Source organism: Microcaecilia unicolor, chromosome 10, assembly GCF_901765095.1.
Source record: "Microcaecilia unicolor chromosome 10, aMicUni1.1, whole genome shotgun sequence".
Lineage (NCBI taxonomy): Eukaryota > Metazoa > Chordata > Amphibia > Gymnophiona > Siphonopidae > Microcaecilia > Microcaecilia unicolor.
The window spans coordinates 59,634,224-59,654,108 of NC_044040.1; the positions used below are offsets into that span (position 1 = coordinate 59,634,224).

The 19,885-nt window shown below is 43.3% G+C and overlaps 1 protein-coding gene across 1 annotated transcript in view; it reads left to right on the forward strand.

Annotated features, from left to right (window-relative positions):
• Positions 1 to 461: 461 nt before the first annotated feature.
• Positions 462 to 19,885, forward strand: part of BMT2 (base methyltransferase of 25S rRNA 2 homolog) — a 133,973-nt gene continuing 114,549 nt past the window's right edge. Inside the window, exon 1 of the mRNA XM_030217122.1 lies at positions 462 to 1,098. Within this exon, the coding sequence (XP_030072982.1) occupies positions 957 to 1,098 (142 nt within the window). The 5' untranslated portion in view covers positions 462 to 956. The remainder of the gene's footprint in view (positions 1,099 to 19,885) is intronic.

Sequence of the window (19,885 nt, forward strand, 5' to 3'; positions counted from 1 at the left end):
CCCCCGGACCCAGTCCCCTTTTCCCATCTGAGCCCATCCCCCGACCCAGTCCCCACCTGCCTACCGTCAGTACCCTCGACTCGACAGCCCCCTTCTCTCTGCCACCCAACCGGCTGCGCTGCACTTTAAAAATTGTTGAATCGGAGGCGCCCCGGGTGTAAGAACAAGGGGGTGTGTGCTCCGCTCCCGCTGCGCCCGACCGAAAGGCTGCTGTCTCCGCAGTCAGCTCCTTCGACAGGCCCCCCCCCCCGAACCGCTGCAGTTTAAAAATCGCTGAATCAGCGGCGCAGCTCTAGCGTGCAGTGAACGCGCCTCGTCGTCGGGCCTTCTCTATGTCCCGCCCTCGCGGAAATAGGAAGTTACATCAGATGCGTTTCTTACGGGCAGAGGCGCGTTCACTGCAAGCTAGAGCGGTTCGGGGGGGGGGGGGGGGGGGGCTGTCGAAGGAGCTGACTGCGGAGCGAGAGCACACCGCCCCCATGTTAGTACGCCACTGCAGAAATGCCAAACTACCCTGTTCCAACAGAGAGATGAAGCGACAGATCTAGATTTATGACAACATCGCCATGCATTATGGGATCTGCACCATTGATTTCAATGCCTAGAATCAGAGCCTAAAACTGTCGTTCTGGAAATGAGTAACTATGGCAGCTTTGCGAATAATTCAGCAACAAAGCGATCGCTGCCCACACAGTGCCCAGGCGCTGCACAATAATATCTCGCGCATGCGATGTAAGTCACCCTCCCTCATTGAGCTCGGCGTTTGCTTGGGATCTCTATGCCTTACCAAATAAACAAAGTTAGACCACGCCTTCTCCGTTCCCATTGGCTCTCCGGACCTTCCATTTCCGCTCTGCCTCCAGGAGACAACCAACGGCTCGAGGTGTAGGCTGTGACGTCTCTGGTGTTGGGTCTGCGGCGCTGACGGTCGGTGTGTGTGCAAGAGCAGTAGCGCTATGGAGAAAGCGTGCGGTGTGCGGGTGGGAGAGAGCGGGGCCCCTGAGCCGCCCCAGGAGCGCGAGCGCAAGCTGGAACAGGAGAAGCTATCTGGGGTGGTGAAGAGCGTCCATCGGCGGCTGCGCAAGAAGTACCGGGAAGGTGAGTGACTGCCGGCAGTGAGCTGTTTATGGCGGCGACCCCAGGCCTTGATTGTACTGTTATTGGATCAGTAGTCGACAACTTCGCGGTTACAGAACTCAGCTCTGCCGAGAGTCCCGCTACCTTGATGAGATGGGGTGTAAGGGGAACTGTGACAGGCCGTCAGTGGAAAGAGAAGGGAGGAACGGAAGCTGTGAACGGGGTAGTTGACACTGAAAAGGGGGCGGGGCGCAGCCCCCGGTCCTCTCTACTGTGGGACCCTGCATCTTATAACTGAGAAAGATCAGGTCCTTCTGTATCGGCTATTGATCTCCAGAATCTTATCCTAGAGTTGGCAGCTGAATAGACAAAGCCGGTTTTGTTTAACGCCATTGTGTGGTTTTGTCTTGAAATCTAAGAATCCATGCGTGCTGGGAGGTAAAATGGGCAGGCCCACGGAAACAAACCTTCAATTATGCTCCCCCCCCCCCCCCAAATGAAGGGGTGGCTCAACGTCCTCCCAACTATGTCCTGTATATCTCCTTTTTCCTTCCTATCCTCAAGGGGTCCAGCATCTCTCTCCTTCCTTCCCCACCCCAAAGGTATCCAGCATCTCTCTCCTTTCCTAACCCCTTTGAAGCAGTGTGTGCTGCTGCTGTCATGTAGCCTTGAGCACATGTGCATGTTTAAGGCCTACAGAGTCCTGTCCCTTTAGAAACAGGAATATTTTTTGGGGAGGGAGGAGTTAGGGGAATCCACCGGGTCTTGAGCATGTACAAATGCTTAAGGCCTGTGCTGTCAGTGACACACATTTTCTAGACTCACTGACTGCCACCCTAGGCAAATGCCTAATCTGCAGTAAGATTAGCCTCAACTGGCTTATCCTGTTAAGTTACCTGGACATGAAGTGACAAACACTTCATGTTTTTGTGGTGTCCACAGTGAAATGTTAAGTAGTAGTAGTAGAGTTGCATACAAGGTATCCATGAGTGATGATGGTCTTGTTTAGCCTTAAAACATCCTGCTCCAGATCTTGACAATCAGATTTGAGTCGCTACAGAAGGGCTATTGGGATATTTTATTGAAAGCTATGCTACTGATTCTAATTAGCTTGAGGGTATATTTTGCATGAAGGTGAACAGTATATATCTAAAGATTTATGGTCCCCTTGTAGCATGCATATGTATGTGTCCGTAATAACATTTTTATATATGCATATATGTAATAAATTGTATAAGCTTTACATCTCAAAGCAAGTAGATGGAAGATTTGCAGATGGATTGGAAATATGACATTTTTTTTCCAAAAAATATCATTACAGATAATTAACCATTCACTAGCATTCTAATCTCATTGGATTTTCATTATAATGTTACTCTTGTTTTGTGCATGGAAAAAGGACAACTTAATATAATATTTATATTGAAATTCTCAAAGAACATATTTTGATTTGTGTAGATTCATTCAGTGTCAGGATTCGATACATGGGGAACAAATACATGTCCTGAACTTCGGCTTCATTTGGGTTCTTTCAATCAATTGCCTGTATTTGGAACTTGGAATGTTGGCACTGGCCAATTGGTGGCTAGACTTAGGTAGTGTTAACTGAGAGTCGGTGCCTGAGGAATTTTGCAGTAGTTTTAACAAAATTAAAAGTGAAAACATTGCATTTTTAAAAGTATAATTCCACTTCCCAATAATAACTTTGGCAGTAGAAATTGCTGGCTAACATTCGTTCTTTATGGCTAGTGTAGTGTTTTGTTTTGTTTTTTGTCTTCTATGGGGCCTTTTCCCTCTCAGTGTGGGTTTCTCAGTGTTAGCCAATGAGACAAGAAGGGTCTTAGCTCATGGCTCAGTCATATTTATTTATTTAAAAAATTTGTAGCTTGCTAATCTACCATCCTGAGTAGGGAACAATTTACACTCATAATCTTGGGTACAGATTTCACAAAACTCACTGCACAAACATAGTATCTTCTAAACATCAAAATCTGTGCCCTGAGAATGGCAAGGACGTATCATACTCAGTTATACTTAAACTCATTTTAAATAGTATGTGATACTTTTATCTTGTTGAGCAGACTGGATGGACCGTACAGGTCTCTTATCTGCTGTCATTTCCTATGTTACTATATAACAATGATTACTAACAGTTAATCAAAAGAAATTGGCATTAACTGGCAGATGATCAAAAGCCCCACGCTGTTCCAAACAGCGCTCTAAAAATTAGAGCTGGAACAGCGTGGGGCTTTACCACCCTTAAGATCAGATATAATAGCATGCAAGTTTAAGCATGCTATTTCTCTAATATAGGGTAAAAGTGCGGGAGGATTGTTCCTGAGCATGCGTTCAAGCACAATCCTCACACACTTGTTTGACAAGTCTGGGCTGTCAAACATAGGGGTTGGAGGTCTGTGAGATCCCCCAGCCCCCTCTGCAATACAAGGCCCTGGTGACCTAGTGCCCTCCGAACCCCCACCTCAAGCCAGCGACACGGCCCAGTGGGCCTCAAACACAAGCCCCCCCCAACCTGGTGGTCTAGCGATCCCCTTCCCTGTACCTGAGTGGTGGAAGAGAGAGTAGTACACTCCCGCCTCTTCCAGTGCGCCTTAAAAATGCAGTCCAGCGCAGACCACTGCATAGGAGTTTTCCCTTGTATGGTGGTGAAGCCCCAACGCATCCCAGGATGCCTGGGCAGGGCTGGGGCTGCCATTTTCAAGGAATAGGTCTCACAGGTACAGGGGTGGGGAAGGGGGCTGCTAGACCACCAGGTTGAGTGGGCTTGTGTTTGAGTCCCACTGGGCCACCAGGGCTTTTATTTTGGGGTGCGAGGGGAGGTTAGGGGGAGGGGAGGTTAGGGGGAACTGGAGATCCACAGAATCTCTAGCCCCCAGTGAACTTGTAGGGGGCGTCCTGGGGGGGGGGGGGACTGGAAATGCATGCTGGACAGGGCTCACCATTCCTCCCCAATGGTCTGCAAACCCTAACGCCAGCTCCGAGCTGGCGTTAGGGTTTGCTGCGGACAGCGAGCCAGTGTTTGGCGCACCGCCTGCTGATCATTGGGAAGGGATAATAAAATACCTGTTTAGCATGTATTTGCATGCTGCTTGTACTCAGAGCCCTTTTAGCATGCATTTGCATGCTGCTTGCGGTCAAGCGCTCGGGGGGCTCTGATAGTGGGTCGGCAGCAAACGTGGGTGCTAGGATGGTGCTAATAGTCTCTAGCGCCTGCGTTTACTTCTGATCATCTGCCCCTAAGAGAAGATGTCAAACGCTCGCTGAAACAATCTTGAAACCTTTTTTAAAAATCATCCATTAAAGCTGTAACCTTTAGTAGGCAAATAGTTCCACAGCCTTGGTCCTGTGATATAAAACATCGATATAAAGGATCATATTTGATTTTGGCCAAAAAGAGGCTGAGAAGCGGAGCTAGAGGTGCATTAAGTACATTTACCTTTTGAATTGGAATGTGTGAAGAGTGTTATTGCTTTACTATTCTTAATGTAGCTGGCTGTGGAAGATCAATCTTTACTCATCGTAATACTGTACGGAATGTATTTGCTTACTCTGTATTTATAGCTATGCTAAATGTGATGGAATGAGTATAAAGAAGAGATTAGATCATAGAGCAGATTCTGCTTCATGTGGGATGAAATAAACTTGCAGGCCTTGAAGAGAGCGATTATTACTACTACTTATCATTTCTATAGCGCTACTAGACGTCCGCAGCGTTGTACATTTGAACATGAAGAGACAGTCCCTGCTCAACAGAACTTACAATCTAATTAGGACAGACAAATAGGACAAACAAGAGATAAGGGAATATTAAAGTGAGGATGATAAAGGGTTCTGAACAAGTGAATAAGGGTTAGGAGTTAAAAGCTGCATCAAAAAGGTGGGCTTTTAGCTTAGATTTCAAGATGGCCAGAGATGGAGCTTGACGTACCGGCTCAGGAAGTCTATTCCAGGCATATGGTGCAGCAAGATAAAAGGAACGGAGTCTGGAGTTAGCAGTGGAGGAGAAGGGTGCAGATAAGAGATTTACCCAGTGAACGGAGTTCCCAGGGAGGAATGTAGGGAGAGATGAGAGTGGAGAGGTACTGAGGAGCTGCAGAGTGAATGCACTTATAGGTCAATAAGAGGAGTTTGAACTGCATGTGGAAACGAATAGGAAGCCAGTGAAGTGACTTGAGGAGAGGGCTAATATGAGCATATGTTGCATCAACATCATCACCCTTCCTGAGTTTGAGGTGGTGATGCTATCTGTAAGGTTTTAAAGATCATATCAGTTAAACTGAATATTTCTTTAAATTCGGTTTTAAATTTTTTTACATCAGTTGTATTATCAGCCTCTTGGAGTGACCTGTTTCAGTGGTAAACAGTTACCACAGTTACAGTAGAACATATTTTACTGTATAGAGGGCTCAAACTGTGAGGCTGGGGGATAGGGACTGGCTGGTAGCTGGCCAGGGGCAGATGCAACAGGAGGAGGAGGTTGAATTTGGGAATAGATTGATTTGTTCTGTGTTCTGTTTTGAGTTCACCTCTTTCCATCCTCTTCCCTGCAGGATATCTGGGAGGGAGAGGCTGGAGCAGAACTGTATTCTGGGTTGTTCCTGCCAGAAATTAAGCCCTGTCTGGAGAAAAGTGTTTCAATTAGCATTTTCAAAGCTTGACATGATAAAGTAAGGCAGTATCTTTATATTGGACCGGTAGACTGGTTTGCATCTTTTAACTTAAAATGTTAGTGGTATTCTGTGAGGAGTATTCATATATGCTTTTTACTTGATCTCACACCCATAATTGTATCTGTATCTTTATGTTTGGCCTCGGTTAAGCATAATGAAACATGCTGGTTAGCGCTATGTGGTCTTGATATATAAAAAGTAACAGTATTTTGGGGAATAGGATGTGGTATAATTTTGTTTTGTTTTGGGAGGGTTGTTGGCTTCATCATACTCCTTTTGGCATCTATCTCAAAAAGGATCCAACCTTTTATTGTACTGGTGCCATCAGCCCCTTTATTTGCAACTACTCAGATGTCTTCTCCTCACCCCCTCACCTTAGCTCACTTATTGCAGCAGCAGTGTTAGTCCAGATGTCATCCACCCACAGTTGTGAGCCTGGAGTCTAGATAGTATATGGTGGTATAATCTGATTCTGAGATCCTTTCCCCCAGGCCCTGTTACTGCTGCCAGCACAACATACCCATTCCTGCCTGGTCAAGTTGGGGAACAGAAGATCTGGTTTTGGAGTTGAATTCCTATCTGCATAGCTATGTACAACACCACTACTGGGATGGCCCCACTACAGTTATACATTATCCTGCTGTCCAAAGTGCTTGACATTCATTGTGTGGAACAGCATAACTTGGGAATTATGATTATAGTAGCCATTCACTCAGTGGCAATTGAATACCTTTCTGGTCGGAGAGGTTAAACAAACCAAATTGCTGGTGCCTGCAAGCCCTCTCTTTGCTTATGCTGGGTTGGGCAAAATACTGATCAAGCCATTTGTTCCCAAACTGTAGCCCCAGGGTGCCACAGTGAACTGACAGGGGCACTGTGGGATATTTAAAATTTCTGAGAGAAACACAGCAATACTAGACATCTGTCAGACACTGCGTGAACTATTTCTTCTAACTTGAGGTTTTAGTTTCAGCACTAAATTGCAGTACATTCCTGTCGATGACATTCTCAACTGTTTGAGATATGTTCTTGTATACTTGTATTTTTTGGCTACACCGGGAACTTCTCGAACTTTTAAGTATCTGAGGTCTAGTGAAGTTCAGTGAATTATTTTGTTGATTTTTGTGCATAAAAATGGAAAGACTTTTGAACATTAATAAACATGGGAGTGAAGAAGATGATGAAGAACCACATTCCAGTGGTAAAGTTGTGAAGAAATGAAACTATTGGAATATGGCGATACTTTATCTAGATGTCGATCATGAAGAACATTCGCAGTGTGTGTTATGTCTGAAAGTTTGGACTGTAGAATGCATACTTCCAAGTAAACTATAATACTACTTAGGGACCAAACCTCCTAACGTGGCTAGTAAATCCTGTGATTATTTTACCAGAGAGTTAAAAGAATTCAAAGAACAGAAAGGAACATTTTTTAAAACAAGCATCAATAGCAAGCAGTGCTTTGCTAGCATCCTATAAGGTGGCTTATAAAATGTAAAAAGCTTCACACCATCGCAAAAGAACTGATTTTTACCAGTTGTAGTGGATATGGCCAGCATTATGGTTTGATAATCTACAGGAAGACTGCTTTCCAAGGTACCTTTATTGAACAATATTATCAGTCATATTAGATTGTAAGCTCTTTGAGCAGGGACTGTCTCTCTTTGTTAAATTGTACAGCGCTGCGTAACCCTAGTAGCGCTCTAGAAATGTTAAGTAGTAGTAGTAGTCATATAATTCAACACATGTCTGAAGACCTCAACAGTCAGCTAATTGAAAAAAATGAAAGGGAAGGAATTACAACTAGATAAGAATCCTTGTTACTTTCTCTCATCTCATTTGATTTGCTACACACAGTTCATAGTGAAAAATTGTGGAAGACCACCTCTTTTTGTGAAAGTAGTACTCTATGAGGCATATTTTCAATCTGTTCGATCACCTTAAGATTGTCATCCCCAAGTCCTAATCTTCTTTCATACACAGAAGTACCTCATCCTCTCTACAGTACCGCTCCCTTGGACTTCTGCAGCCCAAGTGCATGACCCTGCATCTTCTTAGCATTGCAGCAACTAAGATTCCTTCTTCAAACTGCTAGATCCCTCTTCATGCTATCCACATCCTCGGGGGTGTCTGTCCTATTGCAGTTTGGTATCATCTGCAATGAAACAAACCTTACAAGACAGCCCTTCCACAATATCCCTCACAAAGATGTTAAAAAGAGGTGGCCTGAGGACCCGTCCCTACAGCACTCCATGATAACATTCTTTTCCTCCGGTGAGCTCCATTTATTACTACCCTCTGCTTCCTTCCACTTAACCAGTTTCTAACCCAGTCACTTTAGGGTCCATACTGAGGGCACTCAGTTTATTTGTCAGCTGCCTATGCATAACCGTATCAAAAACTTTGCTAAAATCTAAGTACACCACATCTAGCACTCCCTTTAATCCAACTGTTTGGTCACCTAGTTAAATCTAATTTTTTTTTTGTCTGACAAGACCTTCCTGTACTAATAGCATGCTTCTTCGGGTCCTGCAGTCCATTCAATTCTAGAAACGTCACAAACCTTCGCTTTAGAAGCTAGGTTAGACTAATAGTCCTGTAATTCCCAACCTCCCCCTTCTGCTTTTCTGGAGACCTTAAAAATAAAATTTGGCAGCATGGAACTGAGTTTTGGATATCGATAAAAGATGAATATATGCTGCTAGAGGCTAAAGTTCCATGAATTCTAATTCAATTTGTGGCAAAGCTTTGTGAAGCAGGGTTTTTGGCAGTTGCTGTGATTAAAAAGCAAGTTCTGCGTAAAACTCAGTGTGGAACAGGAAATGAAGCTGGCGGTGTCCAATCTGATTCCAGTGTTTGAGAAGTTGTGCAGTGCCCAACAGGCACACACATCTTACTAGTAAGTAACTATGGTTTAAGATTGAAATAAAAAAAAAATTGTTTTTTCTTTCAAACGGCTACTGAGTTAGGTTGGGACATTAGGTCCTTATGTCCAAACATTAAGCAGAACTGTTAAGTATTTATTTATTTATTGGCCTAAGGGTTCTGTGAAAACATTTATTGAGACACTAAGGGCACGGTAGTTTGGGGGTCCTCTGGGTCAAGCCAGTGCCCCAATGGTTCTGCTGCCTATGTCTTCATTACAAACCCACATTGCTACATAATGCCCAGGTTTTTCTTTTCCTTTGGCCCTCCTGACCATCTCTGTATGCTTGATGATCTAACCTGAGGCTGGTTTCGCTGTTCTTAGGAAATACAAATTTTGTTTGTCATATGAAAATATATAAATATGACACACCAGGTCATGCTTTGCCTGGACATTGCCACATTTTAGTATGCTTGAGTCATTCAGGTTCTGGCTTGATTGCTCAAGAGCACAGTTGAGGCACGTCTATAATGGCCAGTTAATACAACAGAGTATACTTAAACCTATTTGTTATGATTCACTAATTACAGCTTAACCAGTGTTTACTTGTTCCCATTTGTTTACTCCAAATTTTAAAGGGTGGTAGAAATTCATGGCAAAAGCAGCATGCAGGGATGTTTAAACAGAGGAAACTTTTTTTTTTTTTTTTTTTTTGTCTTTATTTATGGAAAAATTTCTGTTCTAATAATAGTGAATGTCTCTACATCTTGCCTTGATGGGGAAGTTGCACTTTCGTCTCTAAGGAAAGAGATCTGTGCTAACAGCAGCACACTGATTTTGTAAACTTTGATATAGCTTATTACCTGTATTAGATAAACTGGAAGCAACTATTTGCATGAAGCTAATTTTAACAGAATACAAGAACCACTTTGTCCACCCCCCCCCCCCCCCCCCGGGCCCCAGCTTGTTCATTTGTGCCTGTCTACGATGCTGTTGTGTGTCTGACTTGATATGTGGTTGGTTCCTCTTTTCTCCTATCATTAAGATTCCTTTGCATCTATCCCATGTGTGCATGATTTTTGCCAATATGTTGGCTCGTATAAAATCTGCTAGAACTTTGTTCCAGGTATCCACCATCATACGGAGAAAAGAAATTGTTTTTTTTTATATTCCTGTAGAGCTTCCTTCTACTTCCTATAATGACTTCTTGTACATAAGCTTCTTATTCTGTGAAAAATGCCACCTTCTGGAACTTTTCTGAAACCCACTAGGTTGGATGCAAACTTTCAGTTGCCTTCTTTCTTCTCTTAAGTCAAAAAGTTGCTACATAAATATTAATTTGACTAAAGTGTGCTTCCTAATTGTCCTGCCAGACCAGTCTAGATAAGTGGTTATTTACCCTTCTTACAGTAGATGAAGAGAAAGATCCAAGGGTGTGGAAGAGGAGGAAGCACTTGAGTACATTCTGTATCAGCAGATGGTGGCATGTACGTGCAACAGTAATATATTCCTTCAACAAACTCCTGGTGTGGCAATCTGGGGGGGGGGGGGGGGGGGACTGCTGCTCTCATCCCCCCCCCCCCCTCCCGTGAAGTACTAGGCAAAGTAAGGGTTTTTGCAGGCATTGGTGGCTGGCTGATCTGTTCCCATGCAGAACTGTTTTTTGGAGTAGGAGTTTCTGCATCCAACAGAGGGTGCATGCTACAAGGGCATTACTTTCTCTTGTCATCCAGATGGCCAGTGGTATCGTATATCTGTCACTACTTCTGGCCTTTTTCTTCTTTGCATGCTGGAAATTTCCAATAAAACTTATTCTGCAAATGTACAGGCATCCTGTTGGGTGAAACACATGCCTGTTCCTGTAGTGGATATTTGCAAGATAGCTACTTGTTACATTCCTTTGCAAGGCACTGAGGCCCATCAAGTAGTAGACTGGTGGGGGGGGGGGGGGGGGGGGAGGAATGCAGTCTTAAGGGCAGATATCCTCAGAGTAAGAACTGGTTTGCAACCACTCAACTGGATAGATATTTAGACCCATTTCCATGTGTCTGGACTGGTCTAGCAAGATGTTTAGGAAGGACAGATTAATTTTACTTGTCAACTTCCTGTTCTTAATACTATCAAACCAGTCCAGAACTTACCCTGGAAAGCCTTGGCCCCTTTAATGAGATGTTAAATCAAATGGCCTGGAGATGGTTGAGGGACAGCTGTGTCTTTCAGGACCAAGCCCTTTGAGATAGGATGATCTGGTCAGTTACTGGGATTCAGAGTAAGCCCTCTGAATTTATATTTGATTTTTTTTCTTAACTAGCATAGGATTACTGAAGTGCTTCCTGCAGCACCAATCTCGGCCAGTGGGGGGGGGGGGGGGGGGGTTGTGTGTGGAAGGACATCACTATAGATCTTGATGTCTGTCTCCATCTACTGGTAGGAAGGCAAATACTTGCTCATCTGGCCAAGTTTGGTAGGACTGGAGAAGAAAACTAGTAAGGTTAAATTTTTCCATCTAGCCACGCAATTTCCATAGGCCGAGGGGCTGAGAGGTGGGAAGAGAATTCATATTGTCTATGGTTTGTAGCAAAGTCATAACTTCCTGCCCTAAGTTCAGCTGTCCTTCTGGATTGACTAACTTGGTCCTGGTTTTACGCTTAATTGCTTCTATGGATCTAAAACTGAATCAGTAACTACATAGAGGCAATAAGAGTAAAACTGATTTGTTAACCCTGTCCAGGTGATATGGAGCAGTTACTACTAGTAGTCTGTCTTTATGTTCATGAATGGACAACATGTTGGCAAATATGAAATTTAACATTTAGAGCTTTTTAGGTATTCATGAGGTGGGAATACAAGTTGTGATTTTAGAGGGTAAGTGAGACGTTATTCACTAATTAGGGTGTGAGTAATGTGAGAGAAGCAAGACTGATGGGAATAAAAAGCACACCACACAGCTATCCATCATGGACTAGAAAGAAGTTACTGGTATGCTTTTTTCATTATGAAAATTTCAATTGTTAAATCTGCTCTGTCAATAAAGAGGGTAAGAGAAGTTGTTATCCCGTGTTCAGCTTTTTCCTTGCTCGGCAAGTTGCTCAGTTAGATGTACCTAGTAGGCCTGAATGTGTTCTGACTGTATCACAGCTACCCTATTCTAAGCTACAGGAGTAATTGTGATAGGTTGGAGGTGTGCTGCGCTGGCCTTCAAGGGCTGGAGACAAATCCAGTTTTTATTCTTTCCAACCCAACATAAGTTGGAAAAATATTATGCAAATGTCTGGTGGCAAAATTGCTTTCATCACATTCTGTTAACATTTTCAGAAACTTAGTACGTGGGGGGAAAAACTAGTAAGAAGACATTTTAAGCTTGAAAATGGATCAGATTGGACTGGGGGCTCTAGAGAAATTATCAATGTGGGTACTGTTACCCCCGGGTTATTAGTAACTAGAACTCATTGCATCAAATGGGACCTGTGCTAAAATAACACGTCTTAATAGTAGCCCATGTTCATCCCTAAACCCTCCCCCCCCCCCACCCAAAAATGGGTAATGGTAAAATGGAGCTTCTGAGGAAAAAGATGTTACCATTGGTATGTCGCAAGGTTCGGTTCTTGGGGCTAGTTCTCTTTAACATTTTTGTAAGCGATATTGCTGAAGGACTGTCTGCTTAGTGTGTAGCGGTGGCTAAGAAAGCAAATAGAATGGAAAACAAAAACGAGGATGTTTATAATGCCTTTATATCACTCCATGGTGTGACTGCACCTCGAATACTGTGTCAAATTCTGGTCACAGAATTTGAAAAGGTACAGAGAAGGGCAACAAAAATGATAAAGGGGATGGGATGACTTCCCTATGAGGAAAGGCTAAAGCGGCTAGGGCTGTTCAACTTGGAGAAAAGATGGCTGAGGGAAGATATGATAGAGGTCTATAAAATAATGAGTGGAGTGGAACGGGTAGACGTGAATTGCTTGTTTACTCTTTCCAAAAATACTAGGACTACAGAGCGCACAATGAAGCTACAAAGTATTAATTTTAATACAAATTGGAGAAAATATTTCACTCAACGTGTAATTAACCTCTAGAATTTGTTGCCAGAGACTGTTGTAAAAGCAGTTAGCTTACCGGGGTTTAAAAAAGGTTTGGATAACTTTCTAAAAGAAAAGTTCATAGACCATTATTAACATGGCCTCGGGGAAAATCCACTGCTTAGTTCTAGGATAAGCACTATAAAATCTATTCTACTGTTTTGGAATCTTGCCAGGCTGGGCTTGATGGACCTTCGGTCTGTCCCAGTATGACAAACAGTTATGTTCTTGTGTCTCTTTGCGGGTGATATCACAATCTGCAACAGGATAGACACCCCTAATGGTGTGCATTACATGAGGAAGGATTTGGCAAAACTAGAGGAATGGCCTGGAGTTTGGAATCTTTAGATTTAATGCTAAAAAATGCATGGTCATTCATTTGAGCTGCCAAAATCCAAGGGAATGGTACAGTTTAGGGAGTGAAGAAGTTTTATGCACAAAAGAGGAGTGGGACTTGGGTGTGAACATATTTGATAATCATAAGGTGGCCAAACGGGTAAAAAAGGCGACAGCAAAAGCTAGAAGGATGCTTGGGTGCATAGGGAGAAGAAGGTGTGAACAAACTTGTGAAGCTGGTTGATATTGTGTATCTGGATTTTGAAAGGCGTTTGACAAAGTAACTCATGAAAGACTCTGGAAGAAATTGGAGAGTCATGGGATAGGAGGTAGTGTCCTATTGTGGATTAAAAACTGGTTAAAGGATAGAAAACAGAGAGTAGGGTTAAATGGTCAGTATTCTCAATGGAGAAGGGTAGATAGTGGGGTTCCCCAGGTGTCTGTGCTGGGACTGCTGCTTTTTAACATGTTTATAAATGATCTAGAGATGGGTAACTAGTGAGGTAATTTAAATTTCCTGACAACACAAAGTTATTCAAAGTTGTTAAACATAGAGGGACGGTCCCTGCTCAAAGAGCTTACAATCTAAGAGACAAGTGAATGGTCAGTCCGATAGGGGCGGTCAAATTGGGGCAGTCTGGATTTACTGAACGGTAAGAGTTAGGTGCCGAATGCAGCATTGAAGAGTTGGGTTTTAGGTGGGTTTTAGTGGAGGAGTGGCCTAGTGGTTAGGGTGGTGGACTTTGGTCTTGGGGAACTGAGGAAGTGAGTTCAATTCCCGGCACAGGCAGCTCCTTGTGACTCTGGGCAAGTCACTTAACCGTCCATTGCTCCATGTAAGTCGCATTGAGCCTGCCATGAGTGGGAAAGTGCGGGGTACAAATGTAACAAAAAAAAAAAAGACTTGAAGATGGGCAGGGAGGGGGCTTGGCGTAAGGGCTCAGGAAGGTTGTTCCAAGCATAGGGTGAGGCGAGGCAGAATGAGCATCATCTGTTTGTTTAGCTATCAGGTCCTCGCAGAGGGTCTCCAGCGTCTAAAGCCACTATTGCCCGCTGGCTCAAAGAAACTATCTTTTCAGCTTATCTGCTTGCCGGCCGGTCTCCGCCTGTAGCCTTTAAGGCGCATTCTACCAGAGCGATTTCTTCCTCTTGGGCTGAAACTGGAGCACACTCTCGTCAAGAGATATGCAGTGCAGCAACATGGGCTTCTAAGCTCTCTTTTGTCCGACATTACAGGCTGGATGTGGCTGCTAGGAGGGATGCGCGTTTTGGAGCACAAGTGCTAGCGCGTGGTGTGACCTGTTCCCACCCTATTTAGGGATTGCTTTGTTACATCCCATATGTAATGGCTTCATCTGCTTGATGACAAGGAAGGGAAAATTAGGTTCTTACCATGATAATTTTCTTTCCTTTAGTCATAGCAGATGAAGCCATGAGCCTTCCCTGTATGATTGTCTGTATTGCAGTGATTCTGATTTTAGGTTGTTTCCTGAAGTTATTTTCCTTCCTTGGGGAGTCGGAAAACAGTCTTCAGGATTCTTGTTACAGTTATAGGAGGATGAGTTCATTCCCTCCAGTTCATGTTTTGGGAGGATGAGTTTATTCCCTCCAGGAGGATGCAAGTATTCCCTCCGTTTATACAAAGTGGAGGACGAGTTTATTCCCTCCAGGAGGATGAGTTCATTCCCTCCTTTTTTGAGTTTATGCCCTTGTTAAGGGGCCATCGTTCGCTGTGAGGAAAGTTCATGTTATTCCCATTGCGGTTTGCCATACTGCTTTGGAAGCTTCAAATACTGAAGAGGCAGTGGAGCTAGCTGGCCATGAGGCACTGTGAAAAGTTGTGCGCTGTCTATCTCCCCCTGCTGGTTGATGGACACAACCCATAAGTAATGGCTTCATTTGCAATGACTAAAGGAAAGAAAATTATCATGGTAAGAACCTAATTTTCCCATCCCTATGGAATCTCAGCAGTATAGAAAACTTCAATAGAATAAATTGGCGGAGCAGGATTCAAAAATTAATAAATTAATCGAGGTTTGGTAAAATTGAAACTGAAATGGTTACCATTCTGTTGCTGCTACAACAATTAAAGACAGCTTGTCTACTCATCCTTCAGTTGGACTCCTTTGAAAATATATTAAGAGCTAAGAACTTGCATATTTTGAGCTTTCGAATGATGCTTTTTTTGGCACCATTGGAGGTATTCAAGATTTATATGAAAGATGTGTTGCAGTTAACTTATGATGATTCAATGAAAATTGTATTATTTGCTTTCTGGAGTTTGAAAGTCTGATAATAAGGAGGGAGTATGTGATATGATAATTTAAATTTATCAAGGTTCTTAGAATCTTCACAGGAGCCAATTACTAAAAGAGCAACCTTGTTGGTTTCCTTTTTATAAGGAAGAACATAAGTTGCTTATTTTGATGACTTTTCTAAAAAAAGATGTATTACATTTTGTTCAGGAAGTTACTGTTTTCCCTGATGTGGCCAGACCTACTCAATTACATTGTAAAGCGTTCTTGCAGTTTAGATCTTGTGTCTTGGCTATGGGAGCCACATTTTCCCTTTCCATGCAAATGTGTGGTTACATCTGGGAGTAATTTTTGTATTTTTCTGGGTCTATTGAACTGGAGAAAGAATAAATCTGATTCATTTGATCTGTTTTGCAGGTTGAACAGGCATTATTATTCCTTGTCATCAAGCAGATGAATCCATTGCGAATGGGTTGTGTCCATCAACCAGCAGGGGGAGATAGAGAGCACTGAAAAACCATAGTGCCTCATGGTCAGCTAGCTCTGGGGAGCTGACAGCAGGCGCCATTTTGGACACGCCGCATGGCGCGACCTCCGCAGAAGCGGAGGGGTTTGAAACTGGAGGGGAGCCTTGTGTGGAGGCTAACGGGGGAGCTTCTATCTCCGGACTGGAACCGGGAGGCCAGGATGAGTCCTGCTTCCCTGAGTTTGTGTTGCTGCTGCATAAAGCATTCAGGGGTCTCATTCTGGCCTGCTAACTGTTCCCCCTCCAGTGGAGCCCGGCCTCAGATTGCAGTCAGGCGCGTTTCCCCTGACAGCTGGCCGCAAGACAAGCGCAGAAGGGTTAATTCCCCTTCAGAGAGTGGCGCACCCCCTTCTCTCCCCCCCCCCCCCCCCCCGTGGTCAGGATGTGAGGATTCTGAGGGGTCTGGCAGGCCCTCGTGGTCGGAAGAGCCAGAGGAAGGTGCAGGATTGCCACCGGATCCAGATGATCCTTCCACGGTGAGGATTTTCCACTGCGATGAGCTGCGAACGCTTATTTCTGATGCCTTGCCTCTCTCTATTGAAGATCCTGGGAGTGGCGAAGCCTCCTCTGGTAATCCGAGGATGGCAAGTACTAAGAAGCCTGCTCGAGCCTTTCCTTTGCATGACTCCATCCAAGAGCTTATTTCGGCTCAATGGGCTGACACCGCAGGGCCTTTGAAAGTCGCCAGGGCAATGGGGCAATTATACCCTCTAAGTGAGGAGCATTTGGCGCGCCTAGCAGTGCCTAAAGTGGATGCCCATCTGTCACCTTATGACTTGTATTGTTTTGTTTGAGCCCCTTAATTTAAACATATACATGACAGCTTAACTTAGGCTGTATTGTGTGGGTTTTTTTTTTTAATGATATGCCTTCTTGGTATAAAGATGTAACCCCCCCTATTTTGTGTTCTGTATGTTTTGTGTTGTGGTGTTTGATGTTGTAAAAATAGTGAATTTAAAATAGTTAATGCTTTCTTTACTGGTTTGAAATGTGATATATTTTCATGTACCATTTTTATAAAATCCTTTCAAGGGTGTCCTTTCTCTATTCCGTGCCAGTTTCTGATGGTGATCACCCTAGTTTACCCTGTGAAATGCTGATCAAAAATGATTTTTTGTTCAGCTCTTCATTTTAAAATTAAATTAAAAGCAAAATGGCAGCAGTGTGTGACAGTTTTAGTTGATTTTGAAATTCTGAGTCACAGAGAAGGTTGAATTTAAGAGAGGGTTAAAGTATAACCTTTAAACAATCAGTACTGCGGTTGGAGTTTAGAATAGACTGGAATATGCATGTTCTTTTCATAAACAGTAGCATCAGCAGTTCTAGTACAGTATATGATAACGTTTGTACTTCCTCATTTGAGATGTTTATTTTCAACTTGCGTAGGGGGAAACTGATTAGCAGAAACAAAGTACACAGTGTACCTACCAAATGCAAAAGAAAAACAAGAATGGACATGTAGGCTTCTTAAAATTTGTGCTTATCGTAACGGCCTGGTGTATAAGACAGTCTTGAATATAAATGGTCCTTTTATATAAGGGCCAGTAAAGTAGAATCCTGTTGCTTCTTCCAGGGGACATTTGGGCCAGTAGAGCAGCAGTCTTAGCCCCGTTTGGGATGGGCTCTGCCACAGTGTCTCAGCTGTAGCTTTCAGCAAAATGCTGGGCTGTAATTAAAAAATAATGCAGGTTTTCTTTCTTTTTTGATTCAGCACTTTATTCCTGATTATTGTTTTTTGAGCTTGGGTTCTGGTATGATGAGTCTTTATTTTACAACTAGCTGGGGGTTTTCTCCTTTATTTTTGTGTCATCTCATATCTGTCTTTTGGGTCCAGTTATTGTGGTGATTAGCCCTTAGCCTGGATCCATTAAGTCTGCTTCTTGAATGCTGCAGTCATGGGCCTTGGGTCTGGCAACAAGTTGTTGCCACTGTATGAGGGCTAGATGTCCCCCTTCTTTCACCTCCCTCAGGATCTGTGAACATTTTCCTCTGCAGCATCCTTGGCTAAGCTAGAGTGGAAGACCTATCCAGGGAGTGTCACCGAGTCATCAGGCCTGAGGTAGACTTTGTGTTATGCACAGTGCCAAAACGTGTGTGTGTGTGGGATGGGAAGGAGGAATAAAATAACTACTTTATAATTGGGTTCTTTTCTTTGCTCACTGAATAGTATCACATTTCTTTAATACTACAAAAAAAGAGTTCTTGCATCTCTGTTGCTGCCCAGTGTTCCCTCTAATTTTTGGCAAGCTGTGGGTGCAATAATCTATCTCTGTGAAAGATTTTTGGCTATGGCTGCATTATGTGCAGCTGTGCAGTGTGCAATATGTTAACAAAGATGTAAAATGATATGACATAAATCTACATACAAGTTACAGACTTAAAATTTTTCATTATCCTGTGCTTTTAATAAAATTATAAAATTCATATATAAGTATATGCTTTTAAAGCATATTGGTTCTATTATGTAGTATTAATTAGTCAATAATAACTCAAATGCAAAGAAAACAAATGCTGCAGTTTTACAGGTATAGAACAACTTTTTTTGTTACTTAGAAGTTTTCTGTTTCCACACCCCTCCCCCCCCCCCCCAAAAGTCATCTTGACTGGACCCAAAAACTTGAAATTATGGAATAATTTGCAGGTTGATAATTGCATATGTTAATGCGCGTGAGGAGTTACTAACTTGATAGAGACAAGAGGTCCAAACCTGCCAAAATTTCATGGAAAACACTATCAATTTTGTTTATGCAGTAGATTGCAATCTGTCCTGTATTCTCTGAGATAGATTATTTGCTAGTGGACTAAATTCTAACTTCAGGGGAGAAAAGGAGTGACAAATGAGTTTATTTTTTAAAAACTTAACCCAATTCAGCTGAAAATCAAAAGGCCCACGGGGGGGGGGGGGGGGGGGGGGGGGGAAGAATCCTGCAGCATCAAGGTTACCTCTTGCACGATTGGATTCAAGGTGTTAAGTTTATGATTTTTATAAAGGCTTATATTTGAGACTCTAGATCCTTCGATCACTATCAAAAATGTTTTGTTTTTTTTATACATCAGATCCTAGAACTGTTCATTTTGAAGTGAAAGTGTTACCGTACCTGGAAAACTGGAGACCAGTTTGCTTTTGACTTTTTTCTCATACCTCAAACTTGAAATTATTAAATTGGCTGAGAATAGCTGTTTTTTGGCCAGAAAGTCTTGGTAGTGCAAACCTCTCAAACCTGCTCTGTTCTAAAGGTGAAGTTGCACTACCAATTGTAGCACAGTTAAATGCAGAGAGAAGCCAACCAAATTTCGGTTTCAGCTTCGACACCAAAACCATCCCAAAATCTGGGTTCGGCCATGTTTTGTGTTTTGGCGAAAATGCAGGCACATTTTCAGCTGAAACTGAAAGTCATCTTCAGCCCAGAACATCAAAAGCTACTGCCGCCACCACCACCCTTCCTAGGTCTCCCTTAGAAGCCCTGGTGGTCTAGTGGCCTCATTGGGGCAGGAATGATTTCCAGTTGTTCCTAGCTACAGCAGCCATTTTGACTGCAGAGTGGCATGAGCAGGAGCAACTGGGAATCGCTCCTGCTCCAACTAGACCACTAGGGCTTCTAAGGGAGGCCTGGGGAAGGATTTATGGGTGGTGGAAGGGCAGCGACAGCTTTCAGTGGGGGCATGCTGCTTGGCTTCTGCTTTGATTTTGGCTGAAACTGTGCTGCGAATTTTGGTTGCAGATTCAGTTTGTATGCTCTAAATGCAGACCACTTCTCACCGTCATACTCTGGGAACATCTCTGCTTAATGACACACACAATGTTTATGAACATCATTACAGAAGTAGTATCCACTTGAATATTTTATTGAAGGCTAACATTGAGGGAGATAATCGAACGGGGGCGCCCATCTCTAAGGACGGCCCCATAAAGGGGCGGGGCAACCCATATCGAAACAAGATGGACATCCATCTTTCGTTTCGATAATACGGTTGGGGACGCCCAAATCATGAAATTTAGGTTGACCTTAGAGATGGTTGTCCCCAGTTTTCGGCGATAATGGAAAGCAAGGACGCCC